The sequence below is a fragment of the Engraulis encrasicolus genome, chromosome 16, assembly GCF_034702125.1.
Source record: "Engraulis encrasicolus isolate BLACKSEA-1 chromosome 16, IST_EnEncr_1.0, whole genome shotgun sequence".
In the NCBI taxonomy this organism is placed as follows: Eukaryota; Metazoa; Chordata; class Actinopteri; order Clupeiformes; family Engraulidae; genus Engraulis; species Engraulis encrasicolus.
The window spans coordinates 43,770,921-43,785,423 of NC_085872.1; the positions used below are offsets into that span (position 1 = coordinate 43,770,921).

Consider the following 14,503-nt stretch of genomic DNA (forward strand, 5'->3'; position numbering starts at 1 on the left):
TAAATTTTCCATTATTAGTTTATCCGCTAATATTGCTAGAAATCCATTCCTAGGCTAAAAGTGTGGTGGGGTTGGGGGCTGCGAAAATATTCTCTAGAAATCCAAAGGACGGCAAATACACATCTGTTACTAATCAAATTATGGAATTAGCTGTTAACCTGTGGGTTTCCCCTTTTTATGCAATGTTCCTTTTGTCCGCGACCCCCCCCTGCAGGACCTTCACAACCCCTTTAGGGGTCCCGACCCACCAGTTTGAGAACTATTGGAGTAGGTGAATGTTTTAAGGCTGTGCCACGGGGGAAGAAGTGGTAAATCTGTCTCGGGCGTTAATGGAGAACAACCCACCATGCCAGACGGGTGCTGTAAACGTCAGGCCTGTGTTTATTTTGCAACCTTGCACTCGCACACTGTAGGCCTACAGTACAAGAGCCACCAGTGTTGAAGTAGCAGTGGAAATGTATACTGAGAATGAAAGAAAAAAACACCAAACAGTTACAGAGTTACATCCTAAAGCAAACAGAAAATGGATAGCACACAAGCACAGTCGAGGGAATTTCAGTTGGTACAGTTAGGTCTGTGGCACCACAGCAGTCGATACGTATATATCCACAGGATAATATATAGTCCTATGAACACCATCATACATCACTGCAAAACAGTGGTGTAGTCTACTTTTTTGTGGTGGGTGTACTATATATTTGAGCATTTGTTTGAAGTGGGTATACTGTATATATTTGTGCTATTCTAAATAATGGATCAATCAATTTTAAGTGGGTATACTGAAATCCCTGAAATTTTGAAGTGGGTATACTGCGTATACCTGCGTTCTACGTAGACTAGACCACTGTGTGTGCCTTTAGGACACTCCTGATGGTAAGGAGTTCTACGTAGACTACAGCACTGCTGCAGAAGACTCAACCAGTTAGCATGCCACTGGTCAAATCCAATTCAATGATGTATTGTAAGTGCTCCAGCTATACCAGGGGTGGGGAACCTTTTTCATTCGAGGGGCCACTTCAAATTCATCTGAGGGCCGTAAAAGTCCTCCGAGGGTAATACTATGAACACAAACCAGGATCTTCCCCTTCCCTTTAGGCCTATATTGAAGGCAGTCACCTTTAAACAAACACCACCTTCTCTAGGTTCCCTGAATATCTCTTAATAGTGTTGCAAATGCATTTTCCAAGACTCCTTTACAATATGTGTCATATTTCATGTGTCTCTGAATAACATTAAAATTATATTGGGGGCCGGATAAAATGGCCTCAAGGGCCGCAAATGGCCCTCGAGACATAGGTTCCCCACCCCTGTGCTAGACTGAAAGTTCCCCCTGCCAGATCGGTACACTAATTTAACAGTGTCCAAATTGTGTTGTTAAACTCTAAGCTGAATTTGGAAATACTGTAGGTGCTCCTGCCAGATTCAAAGTTCCTACTGCCAGAGTCTGCCTGAAGTAATTCAACAGTGTCCAAATTGTGTTGTAAACTCTTAGAAGAATTTGGAAATACCCGTAAGTCATAAGTAATACATTGTTGTAGTACAGTAGTAACAGAGACCTTCTATCTAGAATGACAAGTTTATGTTGATGATTTGCACATTTACATGTTTTCTTCCTTTCTGTTTCTGTTTGCTTGTTTTAGTCTGAAATGAGATACATATTATATATTATACAGTTTCATATCATATCATCATATCATATCAACATCTATCACAATAGGAGCTTTCTATTCGTTACAAGTTGTGAAACAGCTGATGTGTGTTTGACTCAGTCACAGTGGTGCAAGAGACCTGTGTTAGGCACTGACTCACCCAAACAGCGTCAAGTGAGGAAAACAAAAGTCTGATTATGTTTTCAACAAAATAACAGTTATTCATTGTCACAGTTTGTGGCAGCAGTCTGCAGTTCCTGGTAAAGAATGACTTGCCAAAATGCCTGAAAACTCGTCTCAAGCCTTCCTTCTAAGTCTGAGATGTTTGGACAGTTTTGTTCAGCGATACGCCAGGATAGACCCTGGCAATGCACTGGATTTAGAACAGGCAAGAGCGGTATTGTTAGGCACGGCACACAGCAAAGAGCACTTTAATTGAAGTTTAATGTGGAGTGACATGCATTAATGCTCGATTTAGAACCTCTTCCAGCCAATCACAATCAAGGAATTGAACAAATCATTTGCTCACTTCCTCACTGACTGCCCTCAACCCAAACAAAAAAGGGGTCTTACACACTAGGGCGGTAAAGCGTCGCGGAACGGCCGTGATTTTTACAGGCGTTGGTGAAAATACATTGAAACATATCTGTCCTTCCACACCAACTGGCTGTAGTCGGGCGTCAGCGGCGCGGGAGCTGGCTCCGCTGTGCGATGCATTTGGAAAATAGAACTCGAGCGTATTTTTCATGCCGGCGACCGGCAGTGTCTCATTCAAGTGAATGGCAAAGTAGCACGCTAGCTTTGGCTGTGGGGAGGGTTTTGAACAGGACTGGCCGCGCACGCCGACGCTGTCTGTGAAAGGCAGAGTAGAACACAACGGCCGAAATTAAGCAGAAAGGCCGCGTTCGTCTCGCGTCCGTTCCGTTCCGTCCGCTTTGGTATGTCTGACACCTTAGTGTAGTGTGAATATACCCAGCATATGCTCAGTTTGCAGACCAGCCTCTCATACACTCTCATACACTGTAAAACATTGCAAGCCAGTAAAACGAAAAAAGTAAGTTGACCTGCTGCCATAAGTTTGTAAGTTAACTCAACAACAGGAGACTTAACTCAACACGACGCTTTCTCAAGTTGATGTAACTTACAAACTGAAGGCAGCAGGCCAATTTCCCTGTTTTTACATTTAACTGACTGCAATGTTTTGCAATGTATAGACATGCCTATACCCTGGCTGCTAACAAGCTTTGGCTGGCCCCAGCACAAAGTCATCTGAAAGGGCCCCAAACCCAATACATTCAATGTACTGAGGACCCAATTCTAGGCCCCCTCTCTGCCTTGGCCTGGGTCAAATAACCCTTTTTGTCTCCCACTCCCCTGTCTACTTCCATGCCTATGCATATTTAACTCAGTCTGTCATGGCCAGTTGCCTCGTCTCGACTTCAGTGTTGCGGTGCTCAGTGCAGCATCAGATGCAAAGCCGCTATATAAATCCTTAGCCCCCGTAATGAACTTGTGTAATGCGAGCTTTACCTTTACAAACAGAGTGGTCTTTGTTCAAATGAGCCAACGGATTACCATCAAGCGAAGGTCTGCCTTAAAGCGAGGTTATCTTTTAAAAACCAATTGTTATGTTGGAACAGCTCCCTCTGTGTGTACGTTCAGCAGAATGGACAGACGCAGTAGAGACACTACTTAATCCGGAAGCAAATTAAACAACGTTGCACTTTTAACAGGGGCTTGTTAGTCTCGACTGATATTTGCCAATTTCAACTGTAGATTTCTTGATTAAATAGTAATACTTCCAGATTAGCAGCTGAGCTTTCTAGGAGGATTTTGCCCAGAATGGTGAACGGACAGAGAAGGCTGCTATGCCAACCAGTGCCAGTCACCCCTCTGCCCTACAAATGCAAAGTGCACATTGAACATTGAAATGGAGAACAAGGCCTTCAAAGTATTGGTATTGTGCTAGATATTGTAGTTACAGCAAATTTGACATAGCAATATCTCTAGAGCAGAACACTAGGGCTGTAACGATACACTCAACTCACGATTCGGTTCGTATCACGATTTTTGACCTACGCTTCGATACACCCCACGATTTCTGAAATGTATCTCCACTGAAGTTTGGAAACACTATCACATCAAATCATAAGGTTGTTTTCTGGACTAATGGGTAATAAAACTTTGAAAGGGCGTATCACGATACTGCCTCCTTGTATCACGACACAATATCGTGACTCTGTGTATCACAATTTCTCGGTTCGATACAATATCGTTACAGCCCTACAGAACACATTTGGACCATAAGGCTGTGTCACAAGGTAAAGGATATGAAGGTACTGCACTTTACCTTCGTACAGCAGTATGGTTTTCAGTGTCTTGCCAAGAACACTTAAACCTACTTAAACACTTTAGGTTTTCTTTTGCCTTAAGGCATGTAAAAGTTTTTATCTTTTGCCCGACATGTTTCGAAGGTGTTACTTCCGTCTTCATCAGAGGGTCACTGTGATGTTGATGAGTGATGTGATAAAAACTTTTACATGTCTTAAGGCAAAAGAAAACCTTAAGTGTTTAAGTTAAACAGTTAGACATAATGAACCTAATACATAACTTAGACCTATGGTACACAGTAAAAAAGGCAGTTTTTATTGATCACTTATAGAGCCAATTTAACATCTTTTAGAGTGTATTTAGTCCACAAAGTACTCTCTAAGGTGCTTTTTACATGTATGCGCATTTAAAAATGTGGATATTTTTTTATCCGTTTGTGTGTAAACATGATATGTGGATAACATTTTTAAAATCCATTGTGACAGGTGCCTTTTGGCTCCCTAAATTGGATATTTGTTTTAAACTGTTTTGAAATGTGCGTTCTAAAACTCAGTTAACATGTAAACGAGAGAACAAAACCAATGTGTTTTCAAACATATCCATATTCTCTGCGTGTAAACGGCTTCTAAGTGTTGAATTGACTCATCTATCTATCTACTCTATCTGATGTCACGCCTTTTTGAAGTGAACACTCTCTCAGGAGGGCATTGTGAATGGAAGTGGAGGGGAAGGTGATACCGTGTGTGTGTGTGTGTGTGTGTGTGTGTGTGTGTGTGTGTGTGTGTGTGTGTGTGTGTGTGTGTGTGTGGTGCCTGCCAACACTTCTTGAAAAGTTGTCAAGAGTGATCACCTTCCGAACAGTGAAACAGTGTATTACTCATTGTTCATTGTAGTTCATTGTAGAGTAGAGTAACATTTATTAATCACTGTATCGTGCAGATGTGTCAAACGTAAAAGTTAAGTAGTGGTGTAAGTACAACACTAGCGCCTGATATAACATAGCTGTTACACCATTTACTCTGTTGTACCTAATGAGGTAAATAGACTGTGATGTTACTGAAAAACACTAAAAACCTAACAGGGACCCACCACAATCTTGATCCAGCTAGTGCAGCTGATTGTAAGTCAAGTACACCGTATACTGGTTACTCAAATAAGTTACATGTGTTGGAAGGAAACTGTGTTCTACTGTACTTTGTATTTTCGTACTTTTAAGTTTACTTTTGACACCTCTGTTATCATGTCGTTGCAACAGGTACGACCCCGAGACCAACCGCTGGACGTTCGTGGCCCCCATGTCGGTGTCTCGGCTGGGGGCCGGGGTAGCCTCGTGCGGGGCTTCCCTGTACGTGGTGGGGGGCTTCGACGGCGAGAACCGGTGGAACACGGCGGAGCGCTACCACCCCGACACCAACACCTGGCAACAGCTGTCCCCCATGCACTCCGTACGCAGCGGGCTGGGTAAGCACTGTACGATACACTGATGATGATGGCTTAAGGGCCGAAACACATCTGCTACTTGACACTTCCATTTCCCCTGGGGATCAATAAAGTTTCTCTACTATACTACTGTTCTCTGGGTATGACCCTGACGGTGCATACACACCAACGGCGCGGACGTCCACAGTACGACTACTTCACGTGTCCGTTAACAGTCCGAAACTGTTAGAATGCATGAAGACAAATCATGCCTTGCACACAGGAACGCAGTGTAGGCGCGGCGCATTTCCATCCCGACCGGACATCCTCCTTGAAAATAGAACTCGAGTCTATTTTCCTGCGCGGACGTCCGCGTTCAATGCGCGGCTCCCATTGAAAATGAATGACTCCTGCCCACGGATAGAACGTGGACGTCTACTGTGCAGTGTGAAAGGCAGCCCGCGAACCTCTCGGACTCGCTCTGCTCACAGAGACGTTAAGGAAACGTGCCGTCTGTATGTGTATGTACCGTGAGACCAACCGCTGGACAAGTCCTGTATTATGCTAAAAGGCAGAGAATGTGCACACATCAGTAATGTACTAATGGGCAGCCACGGTATAAAGCGGCGAACACACACATTGCTAGCTTCTCGCTTGATCGCCTACTCGCCACTCTTTTATGGAACGTTCACTGAAAGTTCCTGCGGCTTTAACTGCCAATGAACAGGCGAGAAGTACCGAACTCTGCATTCCAATTTGGTTACTCGCTTACTCGCCTCGCTCGAAGTTAAAATATTTTCAACTCGGGATCCGCCCACATTGCATCGCTTGTACAGTACTCGCCTGCTCGTCTCGCTGGAACATACTGACTTCATTCGCTGAGCGAGTAACTAGTAGCGACGTGTGTGTACTGCCCTTAATGGTAAGGGAGTTGGACAGATATAAACTGAACAAAAATGATAAAGGTCCGTAACACATCTACGCTACCAAATGTTGAATAGCACAACATAGCGGAGTCATTCATCAAAGTGCAATAAACCCTGTATGACACTGTAGAGTTAGTAATGTTAGATTATAGATTAATGTTGATCATGGTTTTAGTACATACAGTATATCTCAGCTCTGTGAGTGTCCCATTTGGGAAAGAACACTGAGACAGTATTTGTGTCAAGCAGCCAAAAACTGAATTAGCTGTTGTTTTTGGGAGGCCCATCTTCACAGATGCGGTGTGTTTGGACTTGAAATCAAAGAACACTTCTGTGTCCATCGTCACAGGTTTGGTGTGTGTGGACACGCACCTGTATGCGATCGGGGGCTACAACGGGTGCACGCAGCAGTGGCCTAATGGTTAGGGTGGAGGGCTTGAAGTGATACTGTCCCATTTTTGGAAATAACCTCATATTAAACCTCCCCTTGGGTTAAATAATTGAGTTTTACCTTTCTCCTGTACATTCAACCGTTCTCTGAGTATGGCAGTGCAAATTGTACCTCCATGCTAGCAGTTAACATTGAGTCCTATGAGACCAGCTGGAGGCTAAAGGTCAGATTAGACTTCAGCAACTGCGAGCGTGAAAAGTCGCGTGGGAGTGGCCACGAACCAAATTTGTATTCATGCATCTGCGAGCTCTGCGAGGTCCGAGTTCTCGTCACAAGCCACATTTGAAATTGCGCGATTACCTTCACTTCATTGCATGCACTGCAGCCATTATTAAGCAATGTTGCTTTCTAGCCCGGTTAGTTAAGTATTTTCACACAAACTGCTAACGCAATGTACTGGTATCATTATTTGACATACCCAGTCTGTTTTCAAGAGCAGAAAATGCAAGCATGTAAACTGTTGATTCTGCCATGTGTGTTTACATTCGTGGAGGAAGCTACGGTAGTAAAACCGCAGGCATTGTGCCAAGAGAGTTCAACTGATGCATTGTTTGTTACTTAGCTTGTAGCTTCATGTATTTACACATATTTACACACAAGGCATTAATATAGTTTTTTTAACAGAATACAGCTCTGCTCTCGCATACTAACGGCATTGCGCTGCTGCCACAAGAACAAAGAAGTAGCGAGACGACCAATCATAGCGCCTTTTTGTCTGCGTCCTCCGCGTCCGTCAAACGGATAGTTCGGATTTTTTCGAGGCGCTCGACGACGGGCGCAGAGCCTCTGCGCGGGGGGCGTGGACTCGCACAGACACAAGATGGACGGACGTCCGAAGCATAAATCTAGCTTAACTGGTCTTATAGGACTCAATGTTAACTGCTAGCTTGGAGGTAAAACTTGCACTGCCGTACCCAGAGAACGGTTGAAAGTATAGGACAACGGTAAAACCCTATTATATAACTCTAGGGGAGGTGTAAAATAAGCTTGTTTCCAAAAATGGAACAGTATCACTTTAAGATCAAATAATACTCAAGTAACACTTTTGCGTCCATCTTCACAGGTGTGGTGTGTTTGGACTCGCACCTGTATGCGATCGGGGGCTACGACGGGCGCGGTCAGCTGTGCAGTGTGGAGCGCTACAGCGTGGCGAGGGACGCCTGGGAACCCATGGCACCCATGAAGCACTGCCGCAGCGCACACGGAGTCACCGTCTACCAGGGCAAGATATTCGCACTAGGTGGGTGAGGCACACACACACACACGCACACACACACACACAGAGTCACCGTGTACCAGGTCAAGATATTCGCCCTAGGTGCGTGAGACACGTACACGTACGCGTACACACGCGTGCGCACACACATACTCACACACACTCACACACACACACACACACACACACACACACACACACACACACACACACACACACACACACATGCAGTCACTGTCTACCAGGGCAAGATCTTCGCAACAGGTGGGTGAAACACACACACACACACACACACACACACACACACACACACACACACACACACACACACACACACACACACACACACACACACACACACACACGGAGTCACCGTGTACCAGGGCAAGATATTTGTCATAGGTGGGTGATACATGAACACACACACACACACACACACGCACACATACACATACGCACACACACACACACACACACACACACACACACACACACACACACACACACACACACACACACACACACACAGAGTCACCGTGTACCAGGTCAAGATATTCGCCCTAGGTGCGTGAGACACGTACACGTACGCGTACACACACACACACACACACACACACATACACATTCCCACATTCCCACGCCAGCTCTGGAGGCTGCCATGAAGGCACCAATTGTTCCAGCGTTCATGTGAGAGTGCACAATTACACAAACACACACGCACACTCGTGCACACACACACGCTCGCACGCACATGCACATGCACACCTTGCTTGCACACACACACACACACACACACACACACACACACACACACACACACACACACACACACACACACACACACACACACCTCCTTGATCTTGTGGCGAAGCCTTATGATCTAAATGTGCCCGGTTTGAGAGACATTGCTTTGTCATGCATGTCAAATTTGCAGTAACTACAATATCCAACTTAGTCCCAATACTTTTAAGGCCTTTTTCTCAGTTTGAATGTTGGTGCAGTCACTGCACTTTGCCTTTATAGGGCAGAGTACACTGATATTCCATTGTGAATAAATAGTTAATTTACATGTACAGTATATATTAGTCCTGTAGATAGTAATATCCTACTTCTGTAGTGAATGGGGTAGGTTTGGTACAAGTCAGGAGATGCTCCAGTTTTTGACGACCACACTTTGCCTTTGTAGGGCATTATGAATAAATAGTTAATTTACATGTACAGTATATATTAGTCCTGTAGATCAGTGGTTCCCAACCAGGGGTACATGTACCACTTGGGGTACATGAACACACCTCAGGGGGTGCGTGGAAAAATCTAATAATAACAAATATATGGAGTGTTGTTACTTTGGGATAGAGGAACAGATGTAGAGCATGATTGAGAGGGGTACTCATCATGTGACAAAATGGCTTAGGGCGTACGCAGGACAAAAATGGTTGGGAAACACTGCTGTAGATAATAGATATCAGGCTTGTACGAAATTCCGAATGGAAAGAATTTCAATTCAAAGTAATGCCATAATACGAACACTAGGTGGTGGTGTTCTATGTACTTTCAATGGATGGTGTAGTTTAAATTCAAAGAAATTCAAGGTAATGGCACCACCTAGTGTTCGTATTAGGGCATTATTTTGAATTGAAATTCTTTCCATTCGGAATTTCGTACAAGCCTGGTAGATATCCTACTTCTGTAGTGAATGGGGTAGGTTTGGATATGGATTTGTTTAATTTACAAGTCAGGAGACGCTCCAGTTTTTGACGGCCATATATATTGTAATAAAGATGCCAGATTCACCAGACTATAGAGCTACGTATCCTACACCAGTGGTTCTTAACCTGGGGTGCGGGCACCCCCGGGGTTGCGCCAGAGATTTCAGGGGGTGCGCGAAATTTATTTGTGTTGAGGTTGTGACCAAAATTCTGCTTCCAAACGTTATTAGACCAAATTAAGACCTAATTAAAACATGTTTTGGACCTAATGTAAAGACATTTAAGTATTGATTAATGTCAAAATCAAGAATCATTGTAATTATTCACTTAAATCATTTTGTGCATAATATACATGTGTATAAGTTTGGGTTGGGGGTGCGCAGCTTGTCTTGGTCACAGGTCAGGGGGTGCTTCAAGAAAAAAGTTTAAGAACCACTGTCCTACACCACTGATATGACATTCATGTTGCTAACCAGAATTTTGTTGCTCGCATTTTTATTTTTTTACATTATGTTTTGGTTTCAGCCTGAAACGTAACTTTAAAAAAAAAAAAAAAAAGTGGTAGCAGAACAATCCTGGTTGAAGCTGACTTTTTTATTTTTTTATCTTGTCATTTGGGTTGGTCCAGCTTCAAGGTCAGACGTTTTTGGATGTGTGGGCTTTAACCTACCTAACGCTTGAACCCAGTGGCTCTTAACCTTTTTTAATTCACACACCCCCTACCTGTGACCGAGACAAGCCGCGCAGCCCCAACCCAAACTTCTACACATGAATACGGACTAAAAATTATTTAAGTGATTAATTACAATCATTCTTGCTTGATACATTAATCAGTACCTTAATGACTTTACATGGGGACCAAAACATGTTTTAATTTGGTTTTGATTTGGCCTACTTATAATGTTCGCTAACAGAATTTTGGTCACAACTTCAACACAAACAAAATTCTGTGCACCCCCTGAAATCTCTGGCGCACCCACAGGGGGCGCCCGCACCCCAGGTTAAGAACCACTGCTTTAACCTACTCCTTCATGTTACTGCCCCTCAGGTGGGTTCAACCAGGCGGGGTTCCTATCCAGCGTGGAGTGCTACTGTCCGGAGAACAACGAGTGGACCTACATAACGGACATGTCCATCGGCCGCAGTGGGATGGGTGTTTCTGTTACCATGGAGCCTTGTCCTGGCAACATTCCGGAACAGGAGGAGGAAACATGATGTCGATGGTGAACGTGATCAGGGACGCTGACAGCCTTGATTGGGCCCTGGATGAAATAATCTGAAAGGGCCCCCCACCCCATGTAATGAGGACCAAATTATGGGCCCCCCGCTATTTCCCTGGGCCTGGGACAGCTTTGGCTGGGCCCAGGACAAAATCATCTGTAACGGCCTCTGACACTCAATACATACCATGTAATGGGGTCCCAATCCTGGGGCCCTCCTCTCCCTGGGCCCTGGGACAACTGCCCTGATAACTTGCTGAACGTGATCAGGGCCGTCGACAGATTTGGTTGGGCCTGGGGACAAATTATCTGAAAAGCCCCACCCTACCCAAAACCATACAATGTAATGGGGTCCCAATCCTGGGGCCCTCCTTTCCCTGGGCCCTGGGACAACTGCCCTGATAACTTGCTGAACGTGATCAGGGCCGGCGACAGATTTGGTTGGGCCTGGGGACAAATTATCTGAAAAGCCCCACCCTACCCAAAACCATACAATGTAATGGGGTCCCAATCCTGGGGCCCTCCTTTCCCTGGGCCCTGGGACAACTGCCCTGATAACTCGCTGAGGGACATATGACGTTTGAGTTGGAACCCTACTGAACACATCATCCCTCAGCTTGAAGGTGGCCGAAGACAAAATCATCTGAAACGGCCGCTGACACTCAATACATACAATGTAATGGGGTCCCAATTCTAGGATCCCAATTTTGGGCCCCCCAATTTCCCTGGGCGTGGTAACCATCTGAGGGGCATATGATGTTTGAATTGGACCTCTACTGTACGCATCATCCCTCAGCTCGAAGGTGCATCACAGTGGGACAAACTTCAATATAAGAGAGAAAGCTGGAGCAGACTGCAGCTCAAAGTTCTCATCAATTATGTGGTGCAAATATCTGACAAATGTTTCAATGTTTACAACTCGTCCAACTAACAGTTCGCTGTTTTACAGTATCTTGAAAAGGATGTTGTGAACATCGAGAAGGTAGTTGGGTGTTTGGATGTTGACGCTGTGGAACAAGCTAACCTGCTGATTGAACTCTAGGAGTTGGGGTCTCCTGCCCTTTGACCCTTACGTATCCATGGAGACTACTACTGGAATGTCTGGAATGCTGTGCCTTCAATTATTATTATTGTTGTTATTATTGTTGTTTATTTTTATTACAATTTTGTAATAATGTCAACTTCCATTGCTGTTTGTTTGCACGTCCTAATGCCACTTAATTGCCTCAGTATTCACATTGTTGCTGTTTCATACACTGAACGAGAGGTCTGATGATGGACCAACAAAAAAGGTTGCTGTAACATTAGCTTCAGGCAGGCACATACAGGTTATGCCTGTTTTTGAGTTGGCCGGCCCAAGCTGAAATCCTAATCCAGGTTTGACAATACAGTTTTTCTCTCTTTGTTTAGATAGGCTCAAATTAAATGTAGGCTACTTTTGGCATGTAGGCATGACTGGGAATGCCTTGGCAAGTTTGTCCAAAATCTGCAATACAATTAACAGTTGAGAATTTGGTCAATCACCTTTACGGGGGGAAAAAAAGAAATGTTGGCCTCTGTGCCGCAATGTGAATGCCCTCCTTTGCATTGCTTAAAGTCCCATGCAGAATAAAGAGATGCCGTGTTGGTGTTCTGTCAAGATGGACCGCTTCATCGAGATGAGCTACCTCGTTAGTTTGTAAACTGCGGTAGCTCAATTCGATGGGCAATCACCCGCGAAAATTGCTGCATGGGGGGTGCGCATGCGCACGCATGCTCAGTAGCCGGAAGGAGCTCATCTCGACAGGGAGTCCATATTGACAGGACAGCGGTACCCTCTGCCTGACGTAGGGAGTGGTTGCCATGGTGGCATGTCCTAACGCTAATGACACTCAGGGCAGCTTTTTGTGGAATGTTGCCGGGCAACATCATGATTGGCTCTTATTATTCTGATGGCATGTTCGAAAAAATGTCTGCTGCTAATACAAGTTCTCCTGATATAAAATGTTTTAAACATTATTTTATGGTTTTGTTGCCAACACACGTTGTTCAAAAAGTTGCCCTGTGTATCCTCATCACCCGTGTGTATCAAGACCTGGCGTAAGGACAGTTGTCATTGACAGTCAATCATTGGTGCCATCAATCAACACATTGTGACAGGGTTTTTTTTTCCAACTTTTGCCGTAGAGCGATGAATATGAATAGCCTTTTATTGTATTTTTGTATTCCTGTCTGCCATAAGGTCTCTGTGCTTGCTATCCACTCACTCTCTTGTTCATGTCTGTTTTTTATTTTACAGTACAATTACTGCAAAGCTACTTCATAAATGAATACACAAGTTATGTATTTCCCATTGCGTTAATCTCAGACACATAACAAAAGGCAAAGGATTCAGCGTGTCTTCAAGAAAGCAGTACATAAGCAGACAGTGGCCTCGTTTACAGGATGTTTTTCATTCCGAATTAATAATTCAGAATTGAATAGTTCCGTGGAGTTTACATTGCACTGTCATTTCATTCCGAATTGTGAAGTGTTAACATGATGTTTACGAGGCGGAATTAAGTTTTATTCAGAATTATATTGTGTTGATTCAGAATTAAATACCCCTTGTAACCGAGGCCAGTAGATCTTTCAAAGTATTTCATTGTTTCTATGGACCAATGTTGTTCACACAAAACCCTGAAAGAGGGCTGAATCTACTGATTTGATTTTGTTTTTGATGAACCTGACAAGATAATTACCTCATGTGAAGTGAATACCTGTACATGTACACTGGAGTTGAATATTTTTGTTTCAATTAAAAATAATTGAGAAACATGCAAGATTTTCCCTCCTGGCAGGTACATGAATGAAAAAGGTGTGTGTGTGTGTGTGTGTGTGTGTGTGTGTGTGTGTGTGTGTGTGTGTGTGTGTGTGTGTGTGTGTGTGTGTGTGTGTGTGTGTGTGTGTGTGTGTGTGTGTGTGGTGTGCTGGGGTGGGGGTGGAAAAGTATTTTGCACCACAGCAACCCCATCTATGCAGTAGCCTCATGACTACTCAGGTGTCTGAGAAGATTCCCAATCATCCAGGTGACGTTATCCAAAGATGTTTATAGGTCTGTGTGTTTGTGTGAAGAGTTCCGCAAAAGCAGCCAAAGTTACAAAAAATGTGCTTTAGCGAACAGAAAAACTATGGATATTTTGAATAGTTTGAATAATATTACTAATATTTTGAGTGTTGCGCTATGCTTTGCAGTCCCATTGTTCCCAATGTCCCACATCCCTAATTCTATGATCATGTCTGCTCATCACCACTAGGGGGCGAGAGACTGCAACTAATTCTTCATCACTTTCCACGTTCCTTAAATAAATAAATAAATAAAAGAGAGAGCCCACACAGACCACAGCTGGAAGTCTGCAGTGGGCACACATTCAACATTGTGTCGAGGAATCTGCTATCCCTCCCAGACAACAAAAGTGTGTCACCAGGGTTGGACTGGCCATCTGGCATAGCAGGCATTTCCCAGTTAAGTGGGCCCCGCACCCTCGTGGGCCCCTATTTTCAGAAATGCAATAAAAAAATAATATTCATTCATTTTTACATTTCTGAAAATAGGGGCCCACG

The 14,503-nt window shown here is 44.1% G+C and overlaps 1 protein-coding gene across 1 annotated transcript in view; it reads left to right on the plus strand.

The window, feature by feature from the left end:
• The window catches only part of keap1a (kelch-like ECH-associated protein 1a), a 33,408-nt gene extending 19,686 nt beyond the window's left edge, over positions 1-13,722 (plus strand). The window contains exons 8-10 of the mRNA XM_063219726.1: positions 5,236-5,441; positions 7,840-8,016; positions 10,750-13,722. Coding sequence (XP_063075796.1) covers positions 5,236-5,441; positions 7,840-8,016; positions 10,750-10,916 — 550 coding nt within the window. The 3' untranslated portion in view covers positions 10,917-13,722. The remainder of the gene's footprint in view (positions 1-5,235; positions 5,442-7,839; positions 8,017-10,749) is intronic.
• Positions 13,723-14,503: the final 781 nt, after the last annotated feature.